We start from the raw sequence: 27,694 nt of genomic DNA, 5'->3' as shown, positions 1-27,694 counted from the left end.
TGGCTGTCATCCCTGAATGCACCCAAGTATGCACTGGGCTTGAGAGACTCAACCAAGCCTACAATTGGCACGTCCACCATTTTGATTCTTAATCCTATTCTCCTGAACCTCCCTTGTGCTCTTTGTGCTGCACAGAGCCTCTCAAAGTTTCCAGCATGTGATTTAAGAGCTGGAAACACATTCCTTGGAATACGTTTGTTCATGGGTCATTTGCGAAAAATAGCAACTTTGTATGCTCGGCATGTAAATCCTTTGGGGAACAATGCCTCTAAAATGTTTCTTGCCATGTTGAGCTCTCGGTATTCAGGAAGTAGCAAACTAGCAACTTTACATCCCTAGAACCACAGCATTCACCAAGGGTCCCACAAACCCCATGTGCCAATGGACTATTACTCTGCAAGAGTGGAGGGCTTAGTAGTGGTGTAAGCGCCTACAAAGCACCACACTACTAATAAACCAGCTGTGATCCTAATCATAAAGGTGAAACATTCACAGCCCGACATGTATACCGCCTTTGCCCTTTGCAGTAGGGCAAGCCAAGGGCAGGCTGTAGTCTTCAGGAGGGGTCTGAGCTACTACAGAAGCAAACCAAACAACGATAATACAGTGGTTCCAAAATGAACAACAGTCTAACCAAGGCTCTGTAAAAAGAGGATCTTAAATTAAAGCAACAGAAATACACATAACTAATACAAATACTACTGGCCCACCCCTGTAAGGGAAAACCATGCAGAGAAAGCAGACTTTGAAATAAAGGGGTACTCTGTGTTTGTAGATAGGGGTGTGCAACCAAAGGTTTCAGCAGCAAAATGCTAAAGTTCTTGAATATGGCTTTCAAAAGGTATAAAATGGGGTTTAAAAGTCAGTAGTGTCCTTTAAGATAGACAAGGAGAATAGAGCCACTTCAAATACCTTTAGTTCTTGTCTTTCAGGTTTTTCGGCATCGAAGCATGAGTCTGGGTGCTTTTGTTGATGAGCTTGTGTTGAGTCAAGAGCATCAGCAACAGGTTCCAATGATGTGATGATGTTTGGAAGGTCCATGTGTTAATATCCCCGCAAAAATATTGCTATACAAAAATATCACCACATTTTTGCTGCAATATTAAGGCATGGAACCTGCGGGGGACACCCCTGCAACCCATGCATTATTTTTAAAGGAGCGGGGTACACCCCCGCAACCCCCTCTCCCAAAAACCCCAAAATGTATCCCCCCCAAAAATATCACCTATGGCCGTTCCAGACGACCATACATACGGCAATATTTTTGGTGGGGATAATATGTAGTGATACCGTTTGGAATGTGGGTCTAATGTGCTGGAAATGGCAGGTGGTGCTGAGTCAGCAGTTTTGGAAGGCACCACAGCCTCCGATGTGTAGAAGCAGCGACTTGCCATTGTGGCAAGTGGGCTTGTCTGCCTCGACACGGCATTGTGGTATTTCAGCAGTGATGGCTTGGAGCTTGAAGAGGCTCAGAAGAAGGCAGGCGGTGTCAAGATGGGGATGCGACAAGAATCGGTGGGCCTTAGCTGCAGAGATGGCAGAGCGTCAGCGTTGGCGTTGGGTGAAACTCAGAGATGCAGGAGGCAGTCATAGTTCCAAAATGAAGATGCCTCAGCTAGTTCCCTAGCAGCAGCTTTGATGGCATTGAAGGTGCACAAACAGAAGTCGAGGAGGTTTTTAGATGCAGTGAGATGTAAGAGTTGATTTCTGGTTCTTTGACATCTGGGAGGCACAGTCCAGAGCCTCAGGGGCAGAGTGAACATTTTGTTATGCCCTTTCCAACCAAGAATGTTTGTAGAGAGTGTATACAGGGTTCTGTCAACTTCATGGAGGAGGGTCGTGGGTACCAGTGTCGCAATTGCCAGCTCGTCATTACAAATAGGCCATTTGGATAGTTAGATAGAAGAGATTTCTTCTTCCTTGGAGCTCCTGGTCTTCACCTCTGTGGCAGAACACTTTGGAGTAAACTGTACTCCCAATCAGGTTCCATTGAATCCTTTTACTAGCAATGCCCAAAGAGGAATTCCTAAATACATATACCAATCCTAAAGTTTGAAATTTTAAAATGATTTCATGTTTTAAAAAGAAATCGATCATTGCCTAATTTTCAGTAAAAATTATTTCTACAAATGTCATTACTGCAATACAAAGTTCATCTGATAGTTCTGATAGCACAGAGTACCAGATCCAATTTCAGGATGGAATACCAATTTTAACATGTATTTCCCAAAAATAGCTAAACAGAGATCTGAGAGGACCGTACATATTGTAAATAATTGTTTTAATGACTCATTGGGTGCCAAACAAAAATGGCATGTACGATTTTGCTTGTTAATCTTTAATCTTTTACCCAACACGTCATTGGTGGGGAAAAGATTGAGTTTTAGTCTAAGCAGAGTACCTTTTCTGGACACATGCTTCCTGAGGTATGATTGCAAGGTATTACAGGGTTTAATACCATATAAGAAATAGTCAGAGAACTTGTAATCCATCCACATTTGTCTGTTATGTATCCAGTAATTTTCAAAGATATTTTTTTCACTCTTAAAGGAGACTGTACTAATACTGACACGGATAAATCGCCATTTCTAAGAGCATTTAGACAGGACTCCATCCAATCAATTAAGATTTTACATGAGCGATTTGTCCATATTTCTTTTAAATTAGGAAATAAGGTATTTTCAGGTGGAATAAGAATAGTTCTTAATAGCTGCATTCTCTGCCGTCAAATTATCACATTTATGGAAATTAAACCCAAATCACGCCAAATTGCACTACTATGGTTGTGTCAGAACCCTTGTCCATACCCTGGATTCAAACTTAGACCATTCCATTCCCTCATCCCTCATCTCCGCACCATGGATTACTTTAGGTACAATCTGCTGATTTTACATTTTAATTACCGGGCTTAGTGAAAACGTCCATATTTTCTATCAAGAATACACAGCTGAGCTGCAGCTGTCAAGATGTCGGTTTTAAGTAAGACATTTAGATCACCTTTCGAGATTTTAGAATAAATAGAAACCACCAAATATCTAAAATTAGTCACTAATTTCAGTTTTTGATTAGTTATTTTCCAATTGTATGGTTTAGTTCACACTTTTGCCTTCGCATTATTCAAAATCAAGTTTTTTTACTCTGGGATATTCCAATCCAGATGTAGATTCTGAAAATAAGCGTTTACAGCCTTTAAAGATTGCTGCAGCCCAACTGACATTTAATCAAATAGGACAAAGTCGTCCACGTACAGCAGATAATGTATTACGACAGATCCCAATTTCAGAGGATGTGCCCCAACTCTTGTTAGACAATGACAGAAAAAAATTGTACATGTTAAAAAGAAACAGGGCCAAACCGTAACCCTGGCCTAGGCCCTGTTTACTGTAAATCCAGTCGGGGAATGAACCAGATTGATCTAACCTCACTTCAGCCCGGTATCTGTATGAAGAACCTGCAGCATCAGTGGTAAGGCCACTGCACTTCCCCAGACATGCATTTTACTCCACAGCCTAGATCTAATAGCAGAGTCAAATGCCTTACTAATTTCCAGGAATGGCAGGTAAAGATGCCTTTTAACCGCTGCTGCTTGTTTGGCCAAAAGCTGTATTATAAAACAATTGAGTGAAATGTTAGTGCTGTAATCTTAAAACCTTATTGCTACAAGTCAAGGGAGTCAGATTGTCTAGCCCAAACATTGAGTAATGATATGATATGGCATTTATAACACGCCTATACACAAGTGTTTCAAGGCGCGATGAGGCAAAGGAGGGGGAACAGAGGGAGGACAAAGACAATGATCTTACTAGGCCAGGTGACATTGGGATCGCGCAAATGCAGTGGAGGGGGAAGGGAAAAGTGCAGGGGGTATGGGAAGAAGGCAGTGCAATACATAGGATCAACAGTGAAGAATAAATAAAATAAATATAACAATAGGTAAAAGTGCAGCCAGTTTGTGGAAGGGCACGGGTAAGTGCAGACATCAAGTGTCAAGGGCTTGGGGGCTGTAGGGATACAGAAACAGCCCCCAAGTGCAGAGATTGCCCGGGAGGCAGTGCAGGTGTGCAGCTGGCAGAGGAGGGGACCTAGGCCCGAGATCAGAGGGTAGCCAGGTGATCAGTGCAGTTTCAGTCGGAAGTTCAGCAGGGGTGAGGAGGAGAGAAAGCAGAAGCAAAGAGGGAGGTCTTGAGGTGCTTCCGGAACCAGAGATGGTTCTCCTCAAATTTCAGGGAGGCAGGGAGGCTGTTCCAGAGGGAGGCCCCAGCAGAAGAAAGAGATCTGCCACCAACTTGTTGCTTGGAGAAGCGACTGACCCTGAGGGAGTTGGAGGTGGATGAGCGAAGAGCTTGAGAGAGAATATATTTAGGAATAGTAAGTTGGAGGTATTGAGGCCCCAGTCCCCAGATGGCCTTGTGGACAATGTAGAGGGTTTTGAACTTAATCCTTGTAGCCACTGGTAGCCAGTGCAGAGATTTCGGTCCCGGAGAAATACGATCCCTGGGCTTGAGGCCAAGGACAAGTCTTGCAGTCCTGTTCTGGATGAGTTGTAGAGGGTGGAGAGTAGAAGTAGGTAGATTTAGAAAGAGGCTGTTGCAGTAGTCCAGCCTAGAGAGAACCAGAACTCTGGAGACAGTGAGCATCTGGGGGAAGGAGAGGAAAGGAAGAATACCTCTGAGGAGGTGCAGCTGGTAGTGTATCTTCTTAGAGACTTCAGAGATGTGAGGAGAGAACGAGAGAGTGGAGTCGAAGATAACCACAAGGTTTTTAGCCTCAGAGGTGGAAGAAGGACGAGTGCCAAGAGAGACCTGCCAGAGAGTGACAGGAAAGGAGGGAGAAGGTGTGCCGATGAGGAGAATCTCAGTCTTACTGGCATTAAGGCAGTGACCATTGGCGGCACACCACTCCTGGATAGTGGACAGACAGTCAGAGATGAGAGAAGGAGAAGAGGTGGTGGAAGGGAGCCTGAAAATGAGCTGAGTGTCGTCCGCATAGCACTGATAATTGGGGCAGAGAGCGGCAATGCGGTGTGCAAGCAGTGCCAGGTATTGGTTGAACAGCCAGGGAGAGAAGTTAGACCCCTGGGGAACACCACAGGTAGAGATACGTCCATATCAAGATGGAAGGACCCAAGTTGGACCTGGGACGGTTGATGAGAGAAGAAAGAGGTCAGCCAAGCCAGGGCCTGATGATTGATGCCCAGGTTATCATGGAGACGGTTGAGCAGGATGGCATGGTTGACCGTGTGAAAGGCAGAAGTGAGATGAAGTAAGATGAAGACACAGGGGGTATTGGAGTCACGGATGTTCAAGAGAGCAGTTTCCGTGCTTCTGGCACCTCTGAAGCCAGACTGATGGTCATGGAGACAACCAACCAATTCAGAGTGAAGATTAAGCAGAGAGATGGCCTGTTTTTCCAGGAGTTTGCCCAGGAAAGGAATGATGAAGATTGGGCGGTAGTTAGCAGGGCAGGAGGGGTCGGCTGAAGTTTTTTTCAGAAGAGAGTGCACAAGGAAGTGCTTCAGGGGGGGAAGGGAAGACTCCAGTGGCGAAGGAGTGGTTGCAGAAGTCAGCCAAAGCAGGAGCCAGGGTGTCAATGTTGTGCTTGATGGTTTTCGAGGAACAGGGGAGAACCTGTTTTGACGAGACTTTCATAGATTGGACTACCTCGTCTGGGGAGAACAGGGGGAAAGGCACGGAAAGGGGAGAGAGGTGGCCACAGAAGGGCCAGAGGAGGAGAGGGGGATAGAGGGAGGAGGCGGAGAGGAAGAGAGAGTAGATAGGATGTCCTGAGTTTTAGTGCTAAAATGAGTGGCCAGGGCTGTGCAGAGAGCCTGGGAGGGGACAGGAGGTAGAGACTGCAGCAGGATTGGCCAGCTCCTTGCAGATTTTAAAGAGTTCGGCCAAGTTGTTGGATGTCACAGAGATGCGGGCTTGGATGAGGGCTCTTGTCTTGATGCGGACAGAGAGCCGGTATTGCCTTTGGAGCAGGCGGCAGGTCAGTTTGTCAGAGGATGTACAGGAAGCATTCCATTTCCTCTCGGCCTCCCTGCACTTGCGTTTTAAGGGTGACGAGGATTGAGTCGTACCAGGATTTGCACTTAGTTTTGGGATTCAAGCAGATCTTCATGACAGTGGCAAGAACATCAAGAGTATCAGATATAGCAGAGTGGAGCATAGAAAGGGCTGTTCAGGGTGTGAGTCAGCTGAAGGGGGGGGGAGGTGGGTGAGAAAGTGGCTGCGAAAGCCTCAACTGACACACGCTTCATGGGTCGGATAACCGAGAAAGTAGGTGGCAGTGCTGGAGTTGGCTTGGCCTGAGGGGTGGAGAGAGTGAGCTGGGAGGAAAGGAGAAAGTGATCACTCCAGGAGAGAGGAGTGGTGAGAAGGATCGAAAGGGAACGGTCTGTAGAGATCAGAACATCCAGAGTGTGCCCTGCAGAGTGAGTCAGGCCAGAGGGGAGGATAAAAGATGAAAACATTGTATAGGACACAACAAAAAGTGAAACGGGTCTGTAATTGAAAGGGTCCGCCCTATCACCCTTCTTAAAAATTGGATCCTTATGAAAGTGGGGTCTGATTAGCAGATCTTACTTTCAGAAACAGAATTAACTGCCCCGTTTTATTGTTAAAAATGAAAAAAGCTCAGGGTATTTCTTCCTCACAGAGGGCATTATGACACACCCCAAAAGATAAGGCCTTGAATTTACCGGGTGGCTGTAACTGTGTCCAAACACTCACCAGCATTGCCCTGCAGGGTCTCACTAGCAGTTTGCGCAGGAGCAAAGCTTTCATGGCTAACTTTTCCGACTGGGATAGTAACATGGTGTAACTCTAGGCCCCTACAACTGATCTTTGGTGCTGCACTGTGATTGTCCCCTGCCATGTAACGGGAACCAAGGTGGTGTGACTCTGGGATCCTCAGCATACCTCCCCAACTTCCACTGATTCGTGGTGGCACACATCCACTGGAGTCACCACCTTACCAGTCCCCCAGAACCAGACAGGAGTCTTCATCACACATCCTAATAAATACCTACATCTATCCTCACAACATGAGCAATTATAAAAATAGCACAAATGCTCATCACATCTGCACAATGTCTGTACACTCATGCAGAAAATATATACAGAATAAAATAAATGGTGTGAGTTTATGGTCCTTTTATAGATGGTGAATAGCAACTCCGGGAACTGTCGGACATAATTAAACCAGGGGTTACAGATTGACAGCAATGAATCGCCAATACATGGGCTGTAGTTTCCATATTCAGAGTGTAATGTAATCATTTGGTGTGTGGTACCTTTACACATGGTGTCGTGTCCTTACAAAGGGTTGGGTTACCGTAAGCAGGCAACAGGGTGCTTATACGGGGAACAGAGTCCTCACTCCTCACACAAGTACCTGGATTCCTACAAGTAATGCATCGGCATTACGCTGGAAGCCGCCTTGATATCATTAGGTGTGGAGCAATGAACGTAAGCGGGGCAGTGTCATAATGTGGGATCGCTGTGAAATGCCAAAACACATTCCTGCAGACGTGCATCTGTGTTTGTCTTGCTGCTTTCTTCCTCTGCAAACTGCACCTGATCTGGTGTAACGAGCCAGCTGGAATGTGTGCCTACTCATATGTCAATTCTTTGCTTTGATTGTGACATTATCTTGTTTTCTGTTTTCAGCTGTGAGAGCCAAGGTCTGAAGACAATAGCCCCTGGAAACAGGACTCACAATGTGAAGTGTGGTGTCTTCGAGGCGTTCAGGAGTGATGCAGGTACGCCGGACTCACTGCAGGGCACTAGGGATGGGGAAGCCCCTCTGCAGCGACCGCACCTGACACTTGGCAGGGGTATTGCATCTCTTCAGTCTGGGTTATGTCATCAGATTTGGAATAAGTGGCTAGAAATGACTGCACATGCAAACCCACTCGCTCTTTACTGCATGTTATCCACTGGTAATATGCTCTCTCCTTGCAGATGTCACCGCGCTTCCCTCTAGTAGAGCGTAGGACGATACGTAACTCCATAGGGATAGACGACGACCACTAAGCCCCTTCCACTGCCAACCCCAATGTCTGCTTTATTGCTGTGGACTCTACCTATTCGCCCATGATACTATAAATGTGTCCCCAAACCTGGGTACAACAGTGAGGATGAGACCTCAAATGATGAACACAATACTTTAGGTGAGGCCCCCGAGTTGAGAACAGTGCTCTTGATGTAGACTTCTCAACTGGGCACAATACTAGAGATGGGGGCTGCAGAACCTGATGAGGAAGATCAGATCCTTTAAAACTAGCTAGACCATAGCAGACGAGGGCTTATGAACGATGTACACAGTGGTAACACACTGTGAACCTTTCTGCTAGTTACGCATCTGCTTGTGCACCCAACACCCCCTTCAGGCTACCTACTGCCATTTAGCATGGTTCAAAAGCTGGGATGACATCAAGATCACTCATGTGTCATAGCCCCCTATTCTGTGTGATGACCTCCTATTCCCTTTCCTGTGTGACGCCCCCTATACACGCTAATATGTGTTGGCCTCTTATATGTACTCCTTTGTGGGGGCCTTCTCCTGTTTGATGAACTCGTTCAGTCCTCTGTGTGATGCCTACTGTATCCCCCCACCCCTGAGTGATAGCCTTCTATTCTCTGAGGCGGTGCCTATAAACATTTGCATGTGAGTGCCTCCCGTTCTACGATGGGCTCCTGTACACACTCCCTTATGGCGGCCTCCTACTCCCTCCTGTATGATGGCTTCTGATGCCCTCCTAGCATAATGACTTGCTATATCCTCACCTGTGTGAGGGCCTTGTGCACCCACTCCTGTACAATGGCTCCCAAGGCCTCCTCAATGTGATGAACCCCTATATCCTCTCCTGTGTTATGGTCGCCTATACCCACTCCGTGTGACGGCTTCCTATGACTTCATGTACTCTCTGCTATGTGATGGCCACCCATATCCTGTCAGTTTTGATGGCTTCCAAAGCCCTCTAAGTTTGATATGATATGATATGACATTCATAACACGCTTGTCCACAAGTGTTTCTAGGCCTCCTGTATCCCCTCCTGTGCCACAACATCCACTATCCTCTTTTCGGTGGGTTTGACTCAGTAAAACCATAAAGAATAGCACAGGTTTCTCTGACCTGCTGCATCTCTGTTTACAAGTTACTCCATCTTCCACCCAAGTAATTCAGGCAAAGCCTAAGAAGTGGGTGGTGGTGGAGGGTGTTCATAACCCCAGCAACATAAGCAGTAGGTCAGTGAGTCCCTTCGGTGGACTCGCTGGGCCTAGTTCGTTTGCCTGCCACGCAATTTCTTTTTAAACGAGGCCCCATTTTGATGCACATCTCCATTTACTTTGGCTACAAGTGTATAGGTTTTCGAGAACCGGCAGGATCCCAATTAACCTGGCTATTGTCCAGAGCAGTTTCAAGACAATATAGTGCCCAGGGCAACCCACTACATTGTATCCCCACACTGCACACCCTGCACTACAAACCTGTCCTAACCTTATTAAGTCATTGCAGCATAAAGGCAAGCTAGTTTGATGAACTTGTAATTGAAATTAAAGGTACTCACTTTCATCATCTCATGTACATGTCCAGTTCTGAAGTGCTCTTTCCTAGCTTGTGCAGCCGCAAAGCATTTATTTCTACTGTGTAATCTATTTTAGGATAGTTTTGCTCCCAACAGAGACATTTACTAGAACCAATAGCCTTTCTTCGCCCATTAAAGAACCTAAATATGTCTTTGTCAGATTGAATTTACGGAAACCCCTCTCAAAAATTGGCAACAGCGACTGTAGCCAAGATCCCCAGGCAACCCACACGTTTGTAAACAAATATTTATTTTTACAGTAAACGCGTTGCAACAGATTTCTTTTGCGGTAATCACAATCTATTACTGTTGGTGTCGTCCGTACTCCCCAATCGTCTAGTACACCAGAAGTGAGGCTTCTTTTAATAGCGTACACTGTGAACTAAATCACTTCTATGTACTCTCAATTTTGGCAGTTAAGGGGCGTGAGTATTATTTTCCCAGGTTCACACACTTTGGTTAAGTAGTCCAGAAGTCGGGATTTCAGTGCAGTCTCCAATTTAGGCATATGGCCACATATCTTTCTAGCTCTACTGGGTAGAAATATGTGTTAATGGACGGCTTTATGGTTGGCTTCCCAGGATGATTCTTGAAACCCAACTCCACAAAATATGATGAGTAAAAAGGGTATGAGTGAAGCCCCTCCCGCATTTTGAAAGAAAGACAACAAAAAACACAGATCACTGTTAAAATGCTCTAACCCCGAGCTGTCCTGTTTGAAATGCCAAGCAAAAAATACTAAGACAAACAGGAGCAGCTAGGAAGTTAGACTCTGAGCAATGGCTGGAAACAGATGATTCTGCGCCCTCAAGCACCTGTGCCCCTGGCAGCTGCCCACTTCGCCTGCCACATGAAAGAGCCCTGCTTATGGGTGCCAAGTATATGGGGACAAGCAGGCTAACTGCCCACGTTATTCTTGAGCATCAGAAGCAGGAACATCACTTTGCCCCTGTGGAGATCCTGAAAGATTGGATAAGGAATCCAGCACAGGTTTTGATTTGAAGAGTAACGGCCATTTTGAAGACCTGCATTCAAATTCTTTCCCAGCTGATACCTCTGCAAAACTCATCAAGAAGGCCCTGCAATTGTTTGAAAGTGGCCCAGCCTCACTTGCCATGGGCCTCCTGGGTGCCAAATCCTCCATTGGTCACAATGGGCCCCATTACATGTGTGGCAGTCTGGATTTATGGGTGCCGCATGCACCGTACCGGTACCCATTTCCGTAACGCCACACTCCGACTCTTCGGGTGGGGACCATTGCGCCCCGCAGATCTGACCTGCCGGGCATAACGGCCCCCGCCCACAGAGTTTTTATGGAAGCACCGGCACTGTTAGCAACGGTGCTGGTACTTCTGTGTCCCCATTCCCATGGAGTCCTATGGGGCTCCATGGGAATGGGGGATAACATTTTTCAGTACCTAACTTCCAATCCGCCGGGACTTGTAATGTCCTGGTGGCACCGGGAAGTCAGGCACCGAAAAAAAGTCTTACGAGTCTGGCGGCACCTAGCCAAAAGCACCGGCAGGGTTACCGCCAGACTTGTAACGAAGCCCACTGTCCTTGTTTCCACAAATGCACCCGTAATGGGCTGCAATTTAATTAATGGCTGCAGACGACACTCTGAAAAGCATAAGAGTGGCCTTTTCCTCTTAGAATATCAGTTCTGCTTAAGCGTTCATGTGATTTTGTTGATGTGCATCTGGTGTGTACATTATGCAAAACCACAAGATGCATGCCATTGTCAAACGATGACTACAAGTAGATCTGTTTATCAAGTCTGCTCTGCGGGTCTCTAAGAAATGTTATGTAATTTGTCATTTGTATAGCACCTTTTCCGATTGGTACGGTCTCAAAGCGCTGTAGGTGAACGCCCTCGCGGGACCGAAGTCCAAGGTGTAGGAAAATTGGTTAGATGTGTTTAGAACTTTCGTGTGCATTTTAGCCAACGCGTAGGTGGGTAGGGGTGGCCAAGTCCCTACTAGCTATCCATATCGAGCTGGCATGTGGATTCATGATTTGAAGTCGTCTGGAGAGTATGCAAGAGTAGGAGACTTATTATTTGACCAGCTAGACTGAATTTCTGCCATGAGGGTAGCTGCATTCTGGTGGCAGAGGTGTTGTGTGATGTGTCTTGAAAAATGGTGTATGATTGCAGATACATGGGTGGCCATGCCTTTGGAAATCTTCCATGAGCATGGCGTGTGATACGTACCCGTGTGTTCTGGCTGAGTTCTGTGTTTCATAGATATGGCATGGATTCTGTCCTATGGTCTGCTGGAAAGCTACATTTAAAACAGTGGCTAACTGAAATATCCAGCTAAATTCAAAACGGTAGCTATACTCTAATATGCAGCTAATTTCAAAACTGTGGCCAACTCAAATATCCAGCTAAATTCAAAGCAGTGGCTATAATCTCATATCCAGCTAAATTCAAAACAATGGCTATATTCTAACATGTAGCTACATTCAGAACAGTTGCTATACTCTAATATACAGCTAAATGCAAAGCAGATGCTACACTCGAAATGCAGCTAACTTCAATTCAATGGCAAAGTTCAAGCGCAACAAATTCTGCACAGTGGGAGTGTTCAAAGTGCAGCTAACTAAACGCTCATGCAGGTGGTGTTTTTTCTTGCATTTGCTCAGCTCAGACACAGCTAAATTGATCACAATGGCTATACGTAAGTGCATATAAGATTCAACAAAGTGGTGAAAGCAGAGAATGCAGTGAGAGTTTATAATGTGATACCACTATAGTTAATGTAGTTACAGGATAGGGTCAAGAAGGCACAAATATAGGACTGGCTATGTAACCAAATCTTCTCTTACCTTGAAGTCGTTGCAGACAGCATTACAGGCCTGGATGGGGCACCCAGGGTGAACAGGCAAACGGGCGAGGGAGGTGCGCAGGGAGGTGCCCTTTATCGTGGCCCTTAGCAGGCTGCCCGGGCAAGGTTTCTCTGGAACTCACTGCTAAGAATTCTTCCTGATAAAATAGGCTAATTAGGGAAGGGGTGTGTGGGGAAGTGATCCTGAGAAAGAATTGAGGGAAGGGGGGCAACAGAGCCCAGGTGGTGCTGTAAACAGCCAGAGCTAGCATGAAATGCATGTGGCTGCTTACCTGATGTGAAGTCCAGCCAGGTAGCTGGAAAGCAAGGCGTGTGGTTTCCCTCGAGAGCAGAGTCTTGAACTTAACAAGTCCTATAGGACAGTTCATGGAGATCTCACGTTTCCCAATGGCAAGTGTGAATAATCATCGATTCTTGACTTTTAGGCTCTTATTATGTAGCATTCTGGTACTTGTAGGAAAGCAATTCTAATGTGTACATGAATGCAAAATGTCATGTGCTAAAAATGTCAGGATTTCCAGAACATCCACATCTATTTTCTGTGTTCATTTAATGTGTGATTTTCAATGGTGACTCCTCCATAATAGGCGACTGGGAGCTGACCTGACACCCATTATGGAGGAACCACAAAGACCGAGCTAGCAAAAAAAGTGAAATGTAGCTTTCCTTCAAATTTTGCACTTCCCCAGCATACATACCCAATGGGCCATGCAAAGTCGGGGGCATTTTACTTCCCCAGCCTTGCCTTGCCCAATCGGCAAGCAGTCTGGGGAATGGCAGGCCCAAACGTGCACAGGTTCTGCTCTTGGTCATCCTCACATATTGAGGGTTCTGGGGTGGCTTTTTCTGGTGCTCCGGCTCCACCACACATGTCAGGAACTGGGCGGGGCCTCCACCTGATTCCTGTCTGCATGCTGCATGGGAGCCAGAGGGCATGGAAGAGAGCTTGGAGGTGACATCAGCTCTGCAGCTGAACAAGCAGGTAAGACACCATTTTGTTTTGGATGTGTCTGCATGCATGTGAGGGTGAATATGTGTGTATGTATGTATGTGTGCATTCAGGCGACGGTTTTTGTCTCAGTAAGTGGGCATGTGAAGGAGAGTGCAATGTGAGTGTTGTGTAAGGGCGTGAATGTGTGCACATGTGAATGAGAATACATGGCAAATGTTCTGTGGGGGTGTATGGGTAATTGAGAGAGAAGTGTGTTTGTTGTGGTATGTTACTGGTGTGAGAATGGCTATGAATGTGTGTGTATTGTGATGAATCGCAGGGATTTGTCCCTTCTCCCCTGGGGAGATTCCCCCTGTGAGGCTAGGGAGGTGGGCCCGCTCTGCAGGTCCCTCCCTAGGGGTCAACGCAAGTGGGAACTTAACAGGAGAGACTCCTCTTTGGAGACAAAGACTGTGAGGAACTCCCTAAGGCTACTACCATAGCCACAACTATGGGACTGTCTTCTATGAAGAATACTATGGCTACTTCATATTTGGCTGAAGGCAATGTAACAAGAATTCTATGTGGAGAAAAAATGGAAAATGGCTCTTTAAACAGAAACGTGTATTTAGGTGTGATGAGTCAGAGCAGAAGGAGAGAAGGAGCGTGCTATTTGCAGGGGAAACCCTCTGACTTCATCATGCTTTGTGGAGGGGGAGCCCAAGCAGATCACAGATCGGGTGAGTTTTGAAGCAGTCGAGTGTGAGACGCTGGAGCTACGGTGAGCAGGACCGCAAAGGAAGTGGTATGAACAGGAGAAGAAGGAAGAGGTCCCTGGTAGTGGCGGGTTACGCATTCAGAGTGGTAGGCAGAATGCCTGAAGAACAGCGCTCAGACTACTGCAATGGGAAGGCTGAATGCCTTTCCGAGCACCAGCGTCTTCAGACGTCCGATGAGCAACTGAGAACGGGAAACCAAAGATCAGTGAAAAGAGTGAGAAGAAGTGCCCAAGGGATGGCCAAGCCCTGCAACCATTCCCTGCATAACGAGAGGTACTGGGGGAACTTGGAACAATGGGAGGCTGCTGAGAAATCATTATCTTTGTGGAGTAACTCGTCCCAGTCCTAAGGACGAAAGAATAATCAAAAAGTTGAATGATTGGAATTGTAAAAATCGAAGAGAACGAATAACAAATAACCTGGTAGGGAATGATTGGGGCTTTATGAGGAGAGGAACTCATCTCAGTCCTGGGCACACAGTATGATTGAAGACTCCAGTTCACAAAGGAAGTGGACAAGATATAAGAGGGGGATTTAAACATGCCAGGTGGGGAGCCAACAAAGGCTGGGAAGAGAACCCCTGGGAGCAAGGGCAGTAACCCTATACATTCAAAGTGGAAGCCTGGAGAAAGTGTAACCCTGAAACATATAACGAGAATGAGGAGATAAGGCTCGCAATTGAACAGGATAAAAGAACAGTGAGCCTCAGAGAGAGTATCATTGGCAAAGAAAGCCTGAGAGGAAATACAAGTAAATATAATTTGGAAAAGGACAAGCAAATAGGGGGTCATTACGACCCAGGCGGTAAGTACACCGACTTTACCACCATGGTGTAAACTATGTTTACACCATGGTCGATGGCGGATTTACCGCCCCATTCCAAGGTGAGTGGGGCGGTAAATCCCCATTTCCCATTTACCCTTCCCCATTCCCATTTTTGCCCCATAGGGCATAATGGGAGTGGGGAAGGCGCTAATTACGGCACCGAAAATTACGGTTCCGTAATTAGCACCAAGGCGGTTTACCGCCATGGATTTTAACGGCTGCTAAAAGCAGCCGTTCAAATTGGAATCAGGCGTTAAGGATTAACGACGGCGTTAACCCTTAACGCCTGGGTTGTAATGAGGCCCATAGACTGTGATGAGCATGTGTGGTAATAAAAGTGAGGATCTATTGTAAGGAAAAGTACTACAAAGAGAGGACCATAGAAAGCACAAGATCCAAGAGTTATCTTAAGGAACTACAAGAGTTGATAAGAAAGATTATCAAAGAAGATTACGCTAAGAAGTATATGATCCAAAAGGAAAGCTGTATATAAAAGGACTATCCAGTACAAAGAGAAGCCCAAGGGAAGAAGAGACATTGGGCCTCATTACGACCCAGGCGGTAAGTTACCGCCTGGGCCGTGACTTTACCACCATGGCGTAAACTACGTTTACGCCATGGTGGTTGGCGGACTTACCGCCCCATTCCGACCTTGGCGGGGCGGTAAGTCCCCAATCCCCATTTACCCTTCCCCATTCCCATTTTTGCCCAATAGGGCATAATGGGAGTGGGGAAGGCGTTAATTACGCCACCGTAAATTACGGTGGCGTAATTAACTCCATGGTCCCTTAGCGCCATGGATTTTAACACCTGCTAAAAGCAGGTGTTAAAAGCACCATGGCGCTAGGGGACCTCGTAATTGGCGGTAAGGGGTCGGCGCAGCTAACGCTGGCGTAAACCCCTTACCGCCAGGGTCGTAATGAGGCCCATTATCTTTGCCTATTTACTTTAGTTATATTTAGTGGTAAGGTCAGATAGGGTTAGTTGGACAGAGGACATATTTTCCTGATTTCTCGACATCTGACAAGCACCTTTAGTTTCTTTAGATGGGTAGGGTGTTCCCTTTAGCCACAGGCAGAGATCAACTATATTCTTTAATTTTAATAAAGAGAGTACAGAATGTCCTCAGTGTCCAACTCCTTCTTCCGACCCACCACAGTATACATGTGCAGGCTGTGGAAGGAGACTGGGGGGTGGGCATTGGAGCAGCCAGTAGGCCTGTATTTTACAGTGGCAGGACATGCTTTTCTAGAACTGTGGGAAATTCCAACTTCAGTTTTCTTATGTGGGGTGGGGTCTGTTTTCTCGCAGTGGTATGGCATTTTCCCTCATTTTATGAGCCAACATGACTAATGTTCTGATGTGAAATTATGAGCTACATTAGTGCAGCCAGCATGGATGTTTACTTAAAGTGATATAGCATGTTTTAATGGCATCATGAGCAAAGCCAACATGATCAGCGTTTTTGTGGCCATACTGGCCTACATTGGTATAACCAGTATGGACATGTATTCTTACAGAGGCATAGCATTTTTTACGGGTATTATGGGCAAAACAAAAAGGAGTATGTTCATATAAGGGTGAGGATTAGTCGGAAGCAGCCCTTCTCGGGTGAGGCTTGACTAATTCCTGGTGTGATGCTTCCTGTTATTTGCAGTGAGTACTCAGAATGCTTCAGATGTTCCTAGGTCCCTTCCTCTAAAAGATCCCAACACACTACGTTTTGCTGGGGCCTCTTCTCCCCAATCTGCTGCGTTTTCGGCGCGGCAATGCTGCCTGAAGTGCAGTGACCTGTGTCAGCGTTACAGCTGGTGGGATCGTTTCTATGTGGAAATCCTGCTGTCTCTGGTATTTTCTCTCGAATCTTTGCAGTTTATGTGCTTGAGGCACTACAGTGCATTAATTGAGCTATACCTGAAAGGGTTTGAACTGAGTGTGGCCAGGAGCTGTACCTTGGCAGTTAATGCAAAGGCTATTGACTGCTGCCTAGATGTATATTTTGTACGGTTAGATGGCTTATTTATTCCTCCTGCTGCCTCTTTCACCTCCCTTACCCATAAGGTCTATGAAAACTCACTGTGGGTATTTGTGATTATACTCTGCCCGCCTCACTTACAAAAATGATGAAAACTAGACAGGGCAGCTCTATTACGCCCCACAGGAATCAAATATCTGAAGTGGAGGCTGCCAGCATTCGTAGGAAAAGACGTCTCCTGGAGAGAAAACGAAATACATCTGAGGATGAAAACGGTGGTCTAAGTACTGAAGACCTGGTTATCAAGGGAGACTTTGAACAATCATGGCATGAAGTCCCTAGAGGTCAAGCACATGAGTGAATCTGTAGCGCCTCTGGCATCCTTACCCCTACAGACTGATTTTGATAAAGGGGAGACAGCTGTTATTGTGCCAGGAAACTTGTCCAGGCTAAATAGTGAGCAATCCCTGTCGATGGATCTGTATAGTTCTAATCAATGGCTGCAAGTAAGGGAGGCAATTATTGGGGACCGTCTTCGATGCAGACATTTTTACGACTTCGGCTTATGGCTGGATTTAGCAGATAAAGTTGTGACAATGGTATGCCCTGTCATGGTAGACAATTTCTGTCAAATAGACCCTATTTTGGATACAGAGGCTGTGAGCGAGAGCCTTCAAAACTCTCAGAAGGCTTCGGATTTATCAGCCTCTAATAAATCTCTAATGGCTGATCCACCAAAGCATAGTTTAGGGTCAGAAGAGAAAGCCTGTCAGATCGAGCTGAACTCTGCTAATCTTCAGGAGCTGATGATTGTGATAATCTGACTTCAGAAGATCTCAGCAATTGGGATTCATCTGCACTTGGTGCTTCTGTAAGGCAACGCCATGTAGTGTCATTGATACCCAATGTTGAAGCGGGATCAGGTACTCTGGGTAATTCCATGAAAACAAATTCCATTCCGTTTAAGGTTTTACACCATAACAAATCACAGATGCCATAGATTTCAGACAATATATCACAAAAAAGTGTAGCCGCCAAACAAAGTTAGAGCATACTACTAATTCTGCATGCTGCTATTTAGAACAAGATACTTGTGGTGTTCAAAGAATCACGGTGGTCCGTCCTTGTGGTATAATCTAAGTATCCCTAAGGTGTGAGGACTAAAGGCACATTAATTTGTACATGTATACATAGTCTTATCAGACAAAGCTTTTTTTGGGTTGCGAATTTATTTCAAACAGCTTCTAGTACCGGATAAGCAAACGGTCAAGATAGAGCATCCTGGTACATCTATAAACGAGCAGACATAATTAGAGCATGTGCCTCAAGTGTGTTCTGCAACAAAGATATTTCAAAAACATAAAATACGACAACATATTATCCACATACATTTGAACGATATCTTAATAAAAAGAAAAATGTGAGGAAAAAACAAAAGAATTAGTCAATTTTCAACAACTAAAGAGAAAGGGAAGCAAAAGTAGACTGCAACTAAATACAGGCAAATCTGGTAGGCACTAATTAGTTATGTTGTTTTTTGTCTTTTTGTTTTGTTTTTGTGTGTATTGTTTTGTTTTGTTGCGCACTGAGGCCTTTGGGCATGTTGCGCATTTTGATAAATAAATAAAAATAATAATATATTGGACTGCTTGCACATATTGGCAGGGCTGGCATGGACATGTTTTCTTTCTTTCTTTCTTTTATTTTATTTATTGTGCATTTGTAAGGCGCTTATACATCAATTAAATTGTGTCTTAAAGTGCATACAACGCAACGGGGACGGAACATGGGAGGTAAAACAAATATAACAATAAAAGATAGAGGTGGACCTACTAGGCCTTGTGAGCATTCAGAATGTGCAAGTGCAGAGTGAGAGAAGGGATGAGAGAGTTGGTAAGTGCTAGGTGTATGAAGAGGGAAGTGCTAGCGAGTGAACTGCTGTAAGTGCTTAGGTGGAGTGGTCAGCTGCCAATAAATAGGTAAGTGCAGGCCCTTGGTGGCATAGGCCAGTTGGTGCCAAGGCAAAGTGCTAGGAGGGGTGGAGGCTGTAAGCGATTGGGTGTGGGGGGCCAGGACTCGGGAGGACACATAAAGGCCCTGGTTACCAATCTCAGAAACTGTGGGATTAAGCAGAGGAGGGAGGAAGCGAATGGGGAGGTGAAAAGGAAAATCTTGAGGAGCTTCTGGAATTTGAGGAGATCCGGCTCTAGACGAACAGTGGTGGGGCTGTTTCAAAGGAGGAAGCCTACTGAGGAAAGAGATCGGCCACAAGCTCCCTGTTTAGCGTATCATTATTGGCATTCTGGGAAAAGCAAACATAAATATGTTCTTATGTGGGAATGTGGGCATATATTTGTTCAGCATACATGGAAATATATGGGCTCATCTAGCATGATTTTTTTAACACTGCCAAAATGCTGCCAGATATTGTGAGCAAAGGTGTTGGAAAATGTTCCTTAGCACTGTTGGTGAGTTGGCATCAATTGGATTGTTTTTCATTTTTTAACTATGTGGCATTTTCCCCAATTTGTCATAGAAAGTGTGTTCTAAATGCACCACTCTAACCTGTTATTTAAACATGTTTCTGAGGAGAACCTCCTTAACCCTCTGTGACTAAATGCTGTCTGCAAGGGTGGAAAATCCAGACGTCAAGTAACATCCCTAAATCTTGGTTCCCGCCTCGATCCGCTTGTGAACTACGCCCACCCCGGCATTGCTTGCCAGTCCCAAGCTTCTTCATGACATGTTGCTGCTTGGACCGCCTCATTACACGGACGGCGGTAAGGGTTAACGGTCACCGTTAATGGCAACGGTGACCGTTAACCCTTACCGCCGTACTACGAGGTCCCTTTGCGGGTTGGAGGATTTAACGCCTGCTTCTTGCAGGCGTTAAAATCCAACCCGCTAAGGGACCTCGGAGCTAATTACGGCACCGCAAAATTGCGGTGCCGTAATTAGCGCCTTCCCCAGTCCCATAGAGCCCTATGGGGCAGAAATGGGAATGGGGAAGGGCAATGGCGGAAAGGGGATTTACCGCCCCTCCAACCTTGGAATGGGGCGGTAAATCCCCTTTCCGCCAAGGCGGTGCCGGTATTTTACCGGCATGAGCCATGGCGCTAATAGCGCCATGGCTCACCGCCTACCATGTAATGAGGGTTGGACCCGGGCACCTCAGAAAGCTCCTAAAAGCCTGCCTCAACACCTTTGAGGCCCAAAGACAAAACATAAATGCTATTTGTAGAGGCCCTGTTCCCCGGTCCACCTTAATAAGCCATAGTGACATTTAAGCCCCAATTCTTTGCCATTTACAGACATAACCTTAAACATTGACATTGCGGCTGAAAACCTTTGCCTGAACACCCCTGCTTATCAGCACCCAGTGCCCTTTCTTCTCAAAGTCTGCATTCTCTGTATTTCCTTTATTGGGTTGTCTCTTTAATGTTTTTAATTAGTTATGTGCATTGATTCTTTTTATTAAAGTCCCTATTGTTATAGAAGCTTGAACGCTCTATGCAGACACGGCAAGTCTGAGCGAACGGTTCTCACAGTTACACAGACGCGAAGCAGGAATGGAATGAAATCAACTCCGCCAATGCCACGAATATTAACACACGGTACCTGACAGTACTTGACGAACGTTGGACTTGTACGGCCTCACGTGCCTGCCACTTCTACTATTGAGGGGAAGCCAATATAACAACTCTGGGTCCTGTTCCCATGAAGGAACAGTTTTACCCACATCAGCATTACATTGAGGAAAATTAACTTTCCAGCATGAAGACCCGTGCCATTGACATCCACAATTAGCAGTAGGGAGTCCCTTAAGACTTGGGTCCTTCGAGAAATTGGAGGGAGATAGGGCTTCCACCTTGTAACATTCATAAGCTATTGAAGCTGCCTACTGCCTATCAGACATTTGGCATGCACACTACACGACCTACACCTGACGGGTTCACTGGTAAACCTTTGTCCTGATGAAGGCGAACACGAACATCAAGCTCGCCGAAACGTCTCCACACCCAACCCGATAGTGGGAGGGCATACCACATATGGATGGGCCCCAAGAGACGTCGACCCCCTGAGTGACTTTTGCCCAATATATTTCACGTATTAGACCAATTGCAAAATGACTGCATTCAGAAACATAAGAGTTACTTTGTGAACTGCATTTTATGGCTCATGGAAATAGTAAATGAGCCCTTATTGAGGACATCTATGTCCTATTTGTAAAAAAAATATACTGTCTGATGTCTGGCAAACAAGATTATTGTGAAACAAGCAGTTAATGTGACCAGCAGCTAATGTACATTAGGATTACTGAGAGTTTACCGCTTCAGAAATTATAGCAGTGTGTGTTTTGTTGATTTTTAGTTTTGTTTGTTTTTTATATACAGAATTTTTTGATTTACAAGTCACATGGGGAAACTATTGCTATATTATTCCTTTTAGCATCTTTTTCTCACTCTTCACCCCCATAGCCTCACATTAGGTTGTGAATATTATTTCAGTCTAATTTTATGAAACCTGAAAAGCAATATTTATACATATGTGTATGGTAAGCCATTTTTGGTATATATTTGGTTTGTGTCTCAGTGTTTAATCATTGAATGGGTTGAAAAGAAGTGAAGGAATTTTGATCCAGGTGATGTTTTTTGCAGTATGCAAACAAACAAAGGGCCTGTGTAGTAACAATATAGCACTCTATATGAGGCATTGAAAAATAATATGAAAATGAATACATTATATATTCTGTTGTTGGCACATCCTTGTTGTTTAATACTTCACATGTGCCCTAGCCAACGCCAGTAGGGGCAATCCCACCTGTAGCAAAATAGAAGATTGATTGGACATTCCTTTGTTTTGATACTACATACTGTATCAGCATACGCCCTCCTGGAGATAAAGCCTGCCCTCGGCCCGCGTTACCAAGAGGAAACGTAAAATATATACATCTCGGGCTGTGCTAGTTTCACCTTTATGACTGGGATCACTGCTGGATTAGTAGACGGTTTAGCTACTAGTCATCCCAGTACACGCACCGAACAGAAGTCATTGCATCACAACCTCCATGGTTGGTTCAGACTCTCTCGCTACTTTCTGTCATACCCACATATTCATAAGAAATGTCTATGCCGCGCCATTGAAGCAAATCACCAGTTGCCACTGGTTATTTTAGGTAATGAAAGTGTCAATGGTTTGCATACATTGCTAGCTTGGGTGGGCTTTAGAATTTGTATCTTGAGCAGATAATTTGCATTTAGATGGGTAGATTATTTTTGCGAGACTGATGTGAAAATCTTTACCTCCCCTAACCAAGCAGGTTCATCACATGGGGCCTAGGAAACATATATGTTGATATCCAGAGAGCACGTGCAGCCTGTTGAGTTCCATGTGAGTTCCATGTGATAATGTCCCCCAGTTAGGCAACTTCATTCCCTACACCCCTAAAAGCCTTTCCCCACATATTCTAGGGCAGGTACCATTTTCTATTCTAACTCCAGTCCTAGAATATTTGGGGAAAGTGCTTGATTTTCATGGGAGTGCAAATTTGGAAAAGTGTCAGTCCCTGGCGACCTTTTCCCAGGCGACATTATCACTGGAGACTCCTGTTTGTACATGTTAGAATTCGGGCAAAGCCGTCTCTGCTCTTTCGTGACAAAAACACCTATCGTGCTACAGAAAATGTACTTGTGTCCTCCTTTATACAGCTTAAAAACGAATCACGTGCTTTGACTAACTGGTTGAAGGTGTTTACAACATTTTTTTGCAAATGGTAATACTTTTATAGCATGAGGGTAAAGGATTCAGTATGGGCACAGTAAGAAAAAAATGCTCCCCCATAGCAACAATCAGCCCATGGCCCTACTATTGCCTCTCGCCCACCAGAGCTAGACTAGCTGGCCTATAGTGCAGTGTCTTCATCAAAATGTTATTGTTACCTGTAGTGGTGACGGATCTGTAAAGAAGATTTGGGGATGTCAATTAGACCAGTAACAGTGTTAAAAACTTGATGGATTCAATATAAATCAGGAGTGGCATCCCCGAAGGACATTGTTTGGAAAGTATGTTCATAGCAGTTCATTTTAAAACATATTGCGCCTGTGACATTGAGCAAAACTGTGGGCTCCCTTTTACAGAGAGCGTTTTTTTTTTTTAGAGGAGTTCAAAAAAGTAAATGTTTTTAGAGGTTTAGGGCTGTACTTTTCCTTTTAAATCATATCTGAAAAGTAGCCTGGTTGACAAGGAGGCAGAGTTGTGAAATCGCCTACAATGCATGATAAGAGCAGCTAATGTGACTTCCGTCCATTGCGCCTCTACATCCGGCCCTGCCGCTTTTCCAGGAAAGCATGTGGCCTATTTTCCGGAGAGTGTCAATTGCATGCACGGCTCCCAGGAATAGCGCTTTCATGTCGCCGGGTGCCCTGCAAAACGGAGTGCAAGGGGAATTAGTAAAACCGGTGCAGTCGCCAGTGCCATCGTTAGTTTCACTATCCTTATTGTAAAAGATGTACATTTATTCTCCATCTCATCTCCCATTCCATCTGCAACATTTTTCTAAAATGACCCTGAGTGATAAAATAGGTGTAAAGACTAGCATTAGGCACTTACGCCTGATTTCTACACCTATTTTACCACACAGTGGGCTAGAAAATGACCCCCATTTACAATTTCGGCTTTCGTATTTCTCCATCCAGCTATGTGTCATGTTATGCTGAAAGTATTTTTATAATGGTGCAGGCACCACGTGAGTGGTCTAACAGCTCTGGCTTGTCCGGAGAGTGTTGTGTTGGAATGATAAGTGCATCAGAGGAGAGGTAGGATGGAAGGGAGCAGAGTTAACCAAACATGAAAGATGTGTACAGGTAAGGAATTGCCATATGATATGGTAATTCCTTGGTATGAGCATTTACTGAGGATCTTACACGTAACAAGTGTGTAAATTGGTGGGCCTTTCATCCTCCTGAGTGCCACCGGGCTGGGTCAAATCAGCACTCGTTGGTAAAAGGATATTGGAGAATGCATTACATGTTACTGCAGTGTTTCCTTTCTGGCCAGCCCACCAAGCCCTGTTCTACCCTACCTGGTACCCAGCCCCCAAACCTACTGTGGCAAAATGTGGTGAGATGTCCCACTGGGGCGGGGCGGTGCGTTCAGTCGGCTGTCGCCAGATGGGCAGCTACCTATTCAAATGCTTGGAAAAAATTTAGTGTGTGATGTGTTCTATACAAGTAGCCCCATAGTGCAGGTTATGCAAGTAGCTCCATAGTGCAGGTTATGCAAGTAGGCCCATAGTGCAGGTTATGCAAGTAGACCCATAGGGCTGGTCATGCAAGTAGCCCCATAGGGCTGGTCATGCAAGTAGCCTCATAGTGCAGGTTATGCAAGTAGCCCTGTAGTGCAGGGTTATGCAAGTAGCCCCATAGTGCTGATCATGCAAGTAGCCCCACAGTGTTGGTTATGCAAGTAGGCCCATAGTGCAGGCTATACAAGTAGACCCATAGTGCTTGTTATTCAAGCAGGCCCATAGTGCAGGTTATGCAAGTAACCCCACAGTGCAGGTTATGCAATAGCCCCATAGTGCAGGTTATGCAAATAGCCTCATAGTGCTGGTTATGCAAATAGCTCCATAGCACAGGTTAAGCAAGTAGCCCCATGGTGCTGGTTATGCAAGTAGCCCCATCGTGCAGGTTATGCAAGTAGGCCCATAGTGCAGGTTATGCAAGTAGACCCATAGTGCTTGTTATGCAAGCAGGCCCATAGTGCAGGCTATGCAAGTAGACCCATAGTGCTTGTTATGCAAGCAGGCCCATAGTGCAGGTTATGCAAGTACCCCACCGTGCAGGTTATGCAATAGCCCCATAGTGCAGGTTATGCAAATAGCCTCATAGTGCTGGTTATGCAAATAGCCCCATAGCGCAGGTTAAGCAAGTAGCCCCATGGTGCTGGTTATGCAAGTAGCCCCATCATGCAGGTTATGCAAGTAGGCCCATAGTGCAGGTTATAAAAGTAGCCCCACAGTGTTGGTTATGCAAGTAGCCCCACAGTGCAGGTTATGCAAGTAGGCCCATAGTGCAGGCTATGCAAGTAGACCCATAGTGCTTGTTATGCAAGCAGGCCCATAGTGCAGGTTATGCAAGTAGCCCCATGGTGCTGGTTATGCAAGTAGCCCCATCGTGCAGGTTATGCAAGTAGCCCTATACTGCAGGTTATGCAAGCAGCCCCACAATGCAGGTTATGCAAGTAGCCCCATAGTGCTAGTTATGCAAGTAGCCCAATAGTGCAGGGTTATGCAAGAAGCCCCATAGTGCTTGTTATGCAAGTAGCCCCACAGTGCAGGTTATGCAAGTAGCCCCACAGTGCAGGTTATGCAAGTAGCCCCACAGCGCAGGTTATGCAAGAAGCCACATAGTGCAGGTTATGCAAGTAGACCCATAGTGCAGGTTATGCAAGTAGCCCCATAGTGCAGGTTATTCAAGTAGCCCCATAGTGCTGGTTATGCAAGTAGCCCCATAGTGCAGGTTAAGCAAGTAGCCCCATGGTGCTGGTTTTGCAAATAGCCCCACAGTGGTGGTTATGCAAGTAGGCCCATAGTGCAGGCTATACAAGTAGACCCATAGTGCTTGTTATTCAAGCAGGCCCATAGTGCAGGTTATGCAAGTAACCCCACAGTGCAGGTTATGCAATAGCCCCATAGTGCAGGTTATGCAAATAGCCTCATAGTGCTGGTTATGCAAATAGCTCCATAGCACAGGTTAAGCAAGTAGCCCCATGGTGCTGGTTATGCAAGTAGCCCCATCGTGCAGGTTATGCAAGTAGGCCCATAGTGCAGGTTATGCAAGTAGACCCATAGTGCTTGTTATGCAAGCAGGCCCATAGTGCAAGCTATGCAAGTAGACCCATAGTGCTTGTTATGCAAGCAGGCCCATAGTGCAGGTTATGCAAGTACCCCACAGTGCAGGTTATGCAATAGCCCCATAGTGCAGGTTATGCAAATAGCCTCATAGTGCTGGTTATGCAAATAGCCCCATAGCGCAGGTTAAGCAAGTAGCCCCATCGTGCAGGTTATGCAAGTAGGCCCATAGTGCAGGTTATAAAAGTAGCCCCACAGTGTTGGTTATGCAAGTAGCCCCACAGTGTAGGTTATGCAAGTAGGTCCATAGTGCAGGCTATGCAAGTAGACCCATAGTGCTTGTTATGCAAGCAGGCCCATAGTGCAGGTTATGCAAGTAGCCCTATACTGCAGGTTATGCAAGCAGCCCCACAATGCAGGTTATGCAAGTAGCCCCATAGTGCTAGTTATGCAAGTAGCCCAATAGTGCAGGGTTATGCAAGTAGCCCCATAGTGCTTGTTATGCAAGTAGCCCCACAGTGCAGGTTATGCAAGTAGCCCCACAGTGCAGGTTATGCAAGTAGCCCCACAGCGCAGGTTATGCAAGTAGCCACATAGTGCAGGTTATGCAAGTAGCCCCATAGTGCAGGTTATGCAAGTAGCCCCATAGTGCAGGTTAAGCAAGTAGCCCATGGTGCTGGTTTTGCAAGTAGTCCCATAGTGCAGGTTATGCAAGTAGCCCCACAATGCAGGTTATGCAATAGCCCCATAGTGCAGGTTATGCAAGTAGCCTCATAGTGCTGGTTATGCAAATAGCCCCACAGTGCAGGTTATGCAAGTAGCCACATAGTGCAGGTTATAGTGCAGGTTATGCAAGTAGCCCCATGGTGCTGGTTATGCAAGTAGCCCCATCGTGCAGGTTATGCAAGTGGGCCCATAGTGCAGGTTGTGCAAGTAGCCCCATAGTGTTGGCTATGCAAGTAGACCCATAGTGCAGGTTATGCAAGTAGCCCCACAGTGCAGGTTGTGCAAGTAGGCCCATAGTGCAGGTTATGCAAGTAGGCCCATAGTGCAGGTTATGCAAGTAGCCCCATAGTGCTGGCTATGCAAATAGCCCCATAGTGCAGGCTATTCAAATAGCCCCATAGCATGCTATGCAAGTAGACCCATAGTGCAGGTTATGCAAGTAGCCCCATAGTGCAGGGTTATGCAAGTAGCCCCATAGTGCAGGTTATGGGGTCCTGAATAGGCCGGGAGAATGTCACCTGTCACAGTGTCGCTGAGAAGCAATTGCTGATTCGGGATGTAGGCACATTAAAAAAAAAAACATCTCCATCAATTTGAAATTGTTAGGGTTTTGTTAAGTGCTTTGTGGAAAATATATGTTTTGCAATACTGTCCTGCTGCAAGTTGTTTAGCGGTTGACCGTGAGTGGCAAGAGTGAGTTAGCATAAAAGTACTCTTGGAGGGGCTTAGACCCACACGGACGCCGGATGCCTGCTTCTTGTCCATGTCTGTTGGCACTACACCATTGAGGAAATGGCGGGTTTTCATCTGTCTGGGCCAGAAATAGACCGACCAATACCGCATCCGACTGTTGGGCTATTCCAAAGCATGGGCAGTCTGCGGTGGAAACACCGGGAGTCATTGAATCCACTTCTCCCATTGTGGACCTGTTACTACTGCGCTCCGGACGTGCATGTGCCAGCGAAGCTTCATTGCAACCATCGCCTCACCCAGCTTTAGTTGACGCACAATACCTAAACTACTGCACAGATGTTATGTGCGGCAGACTCCCCATGCATCACAGCGTGCAGTACCACGACACACATGCATCGAATGCGCATGCGGCACAGCGGCTGTGGCAGGCCATGCATGAGCCCGGGAGTGGGCCTCATATTTATTCAGA

The 27,694-nt window shown here is 45.9% G+C and overlaps 1 protein-coding gene across 1 annotated transcript in view; it reads left to right on the top strand.

The window, feature by feature from the left end:
* Positions 1-27,694, top strand: part of TNFRSF18 (TNF receptor superfamily member 18) — a 235,261-nt gene that overhangs the window by 167,245 nt on the left and 40,322 nt on the right. Inside the window, exon 4 of the mRNA XM_069610085.1 lies at positions 7,674-7,765. Coding sequence (XP_069466186.1) covers positions 7,674-7,765 — 92 coding nt within the window. The remainder of the gene's footprint in view (positions 1-7,673; positions 7,766-27,694) is intronic.

Source organism: Ambystoma mexicanum, chromosome 8, assembly GCF_040938575.1.
Source record: "Ambystoma mexicanum isolate Mex_15411 chromosome 8, UKY_AmexF1_1, whole genome shotgun sequence".
Taxonomy (NCBI): domain Eukaryota; kingdom Metazoa; phylum Chordata; class Amphibia; order Caudata; family Ambystomatidae; genus Ambystoma; species Ambystoma mexicanum.
Note: the sequence above shows the minus strand (reverse complement) of the source record. Positions and strands in the feature narration are given on the sequence as shown.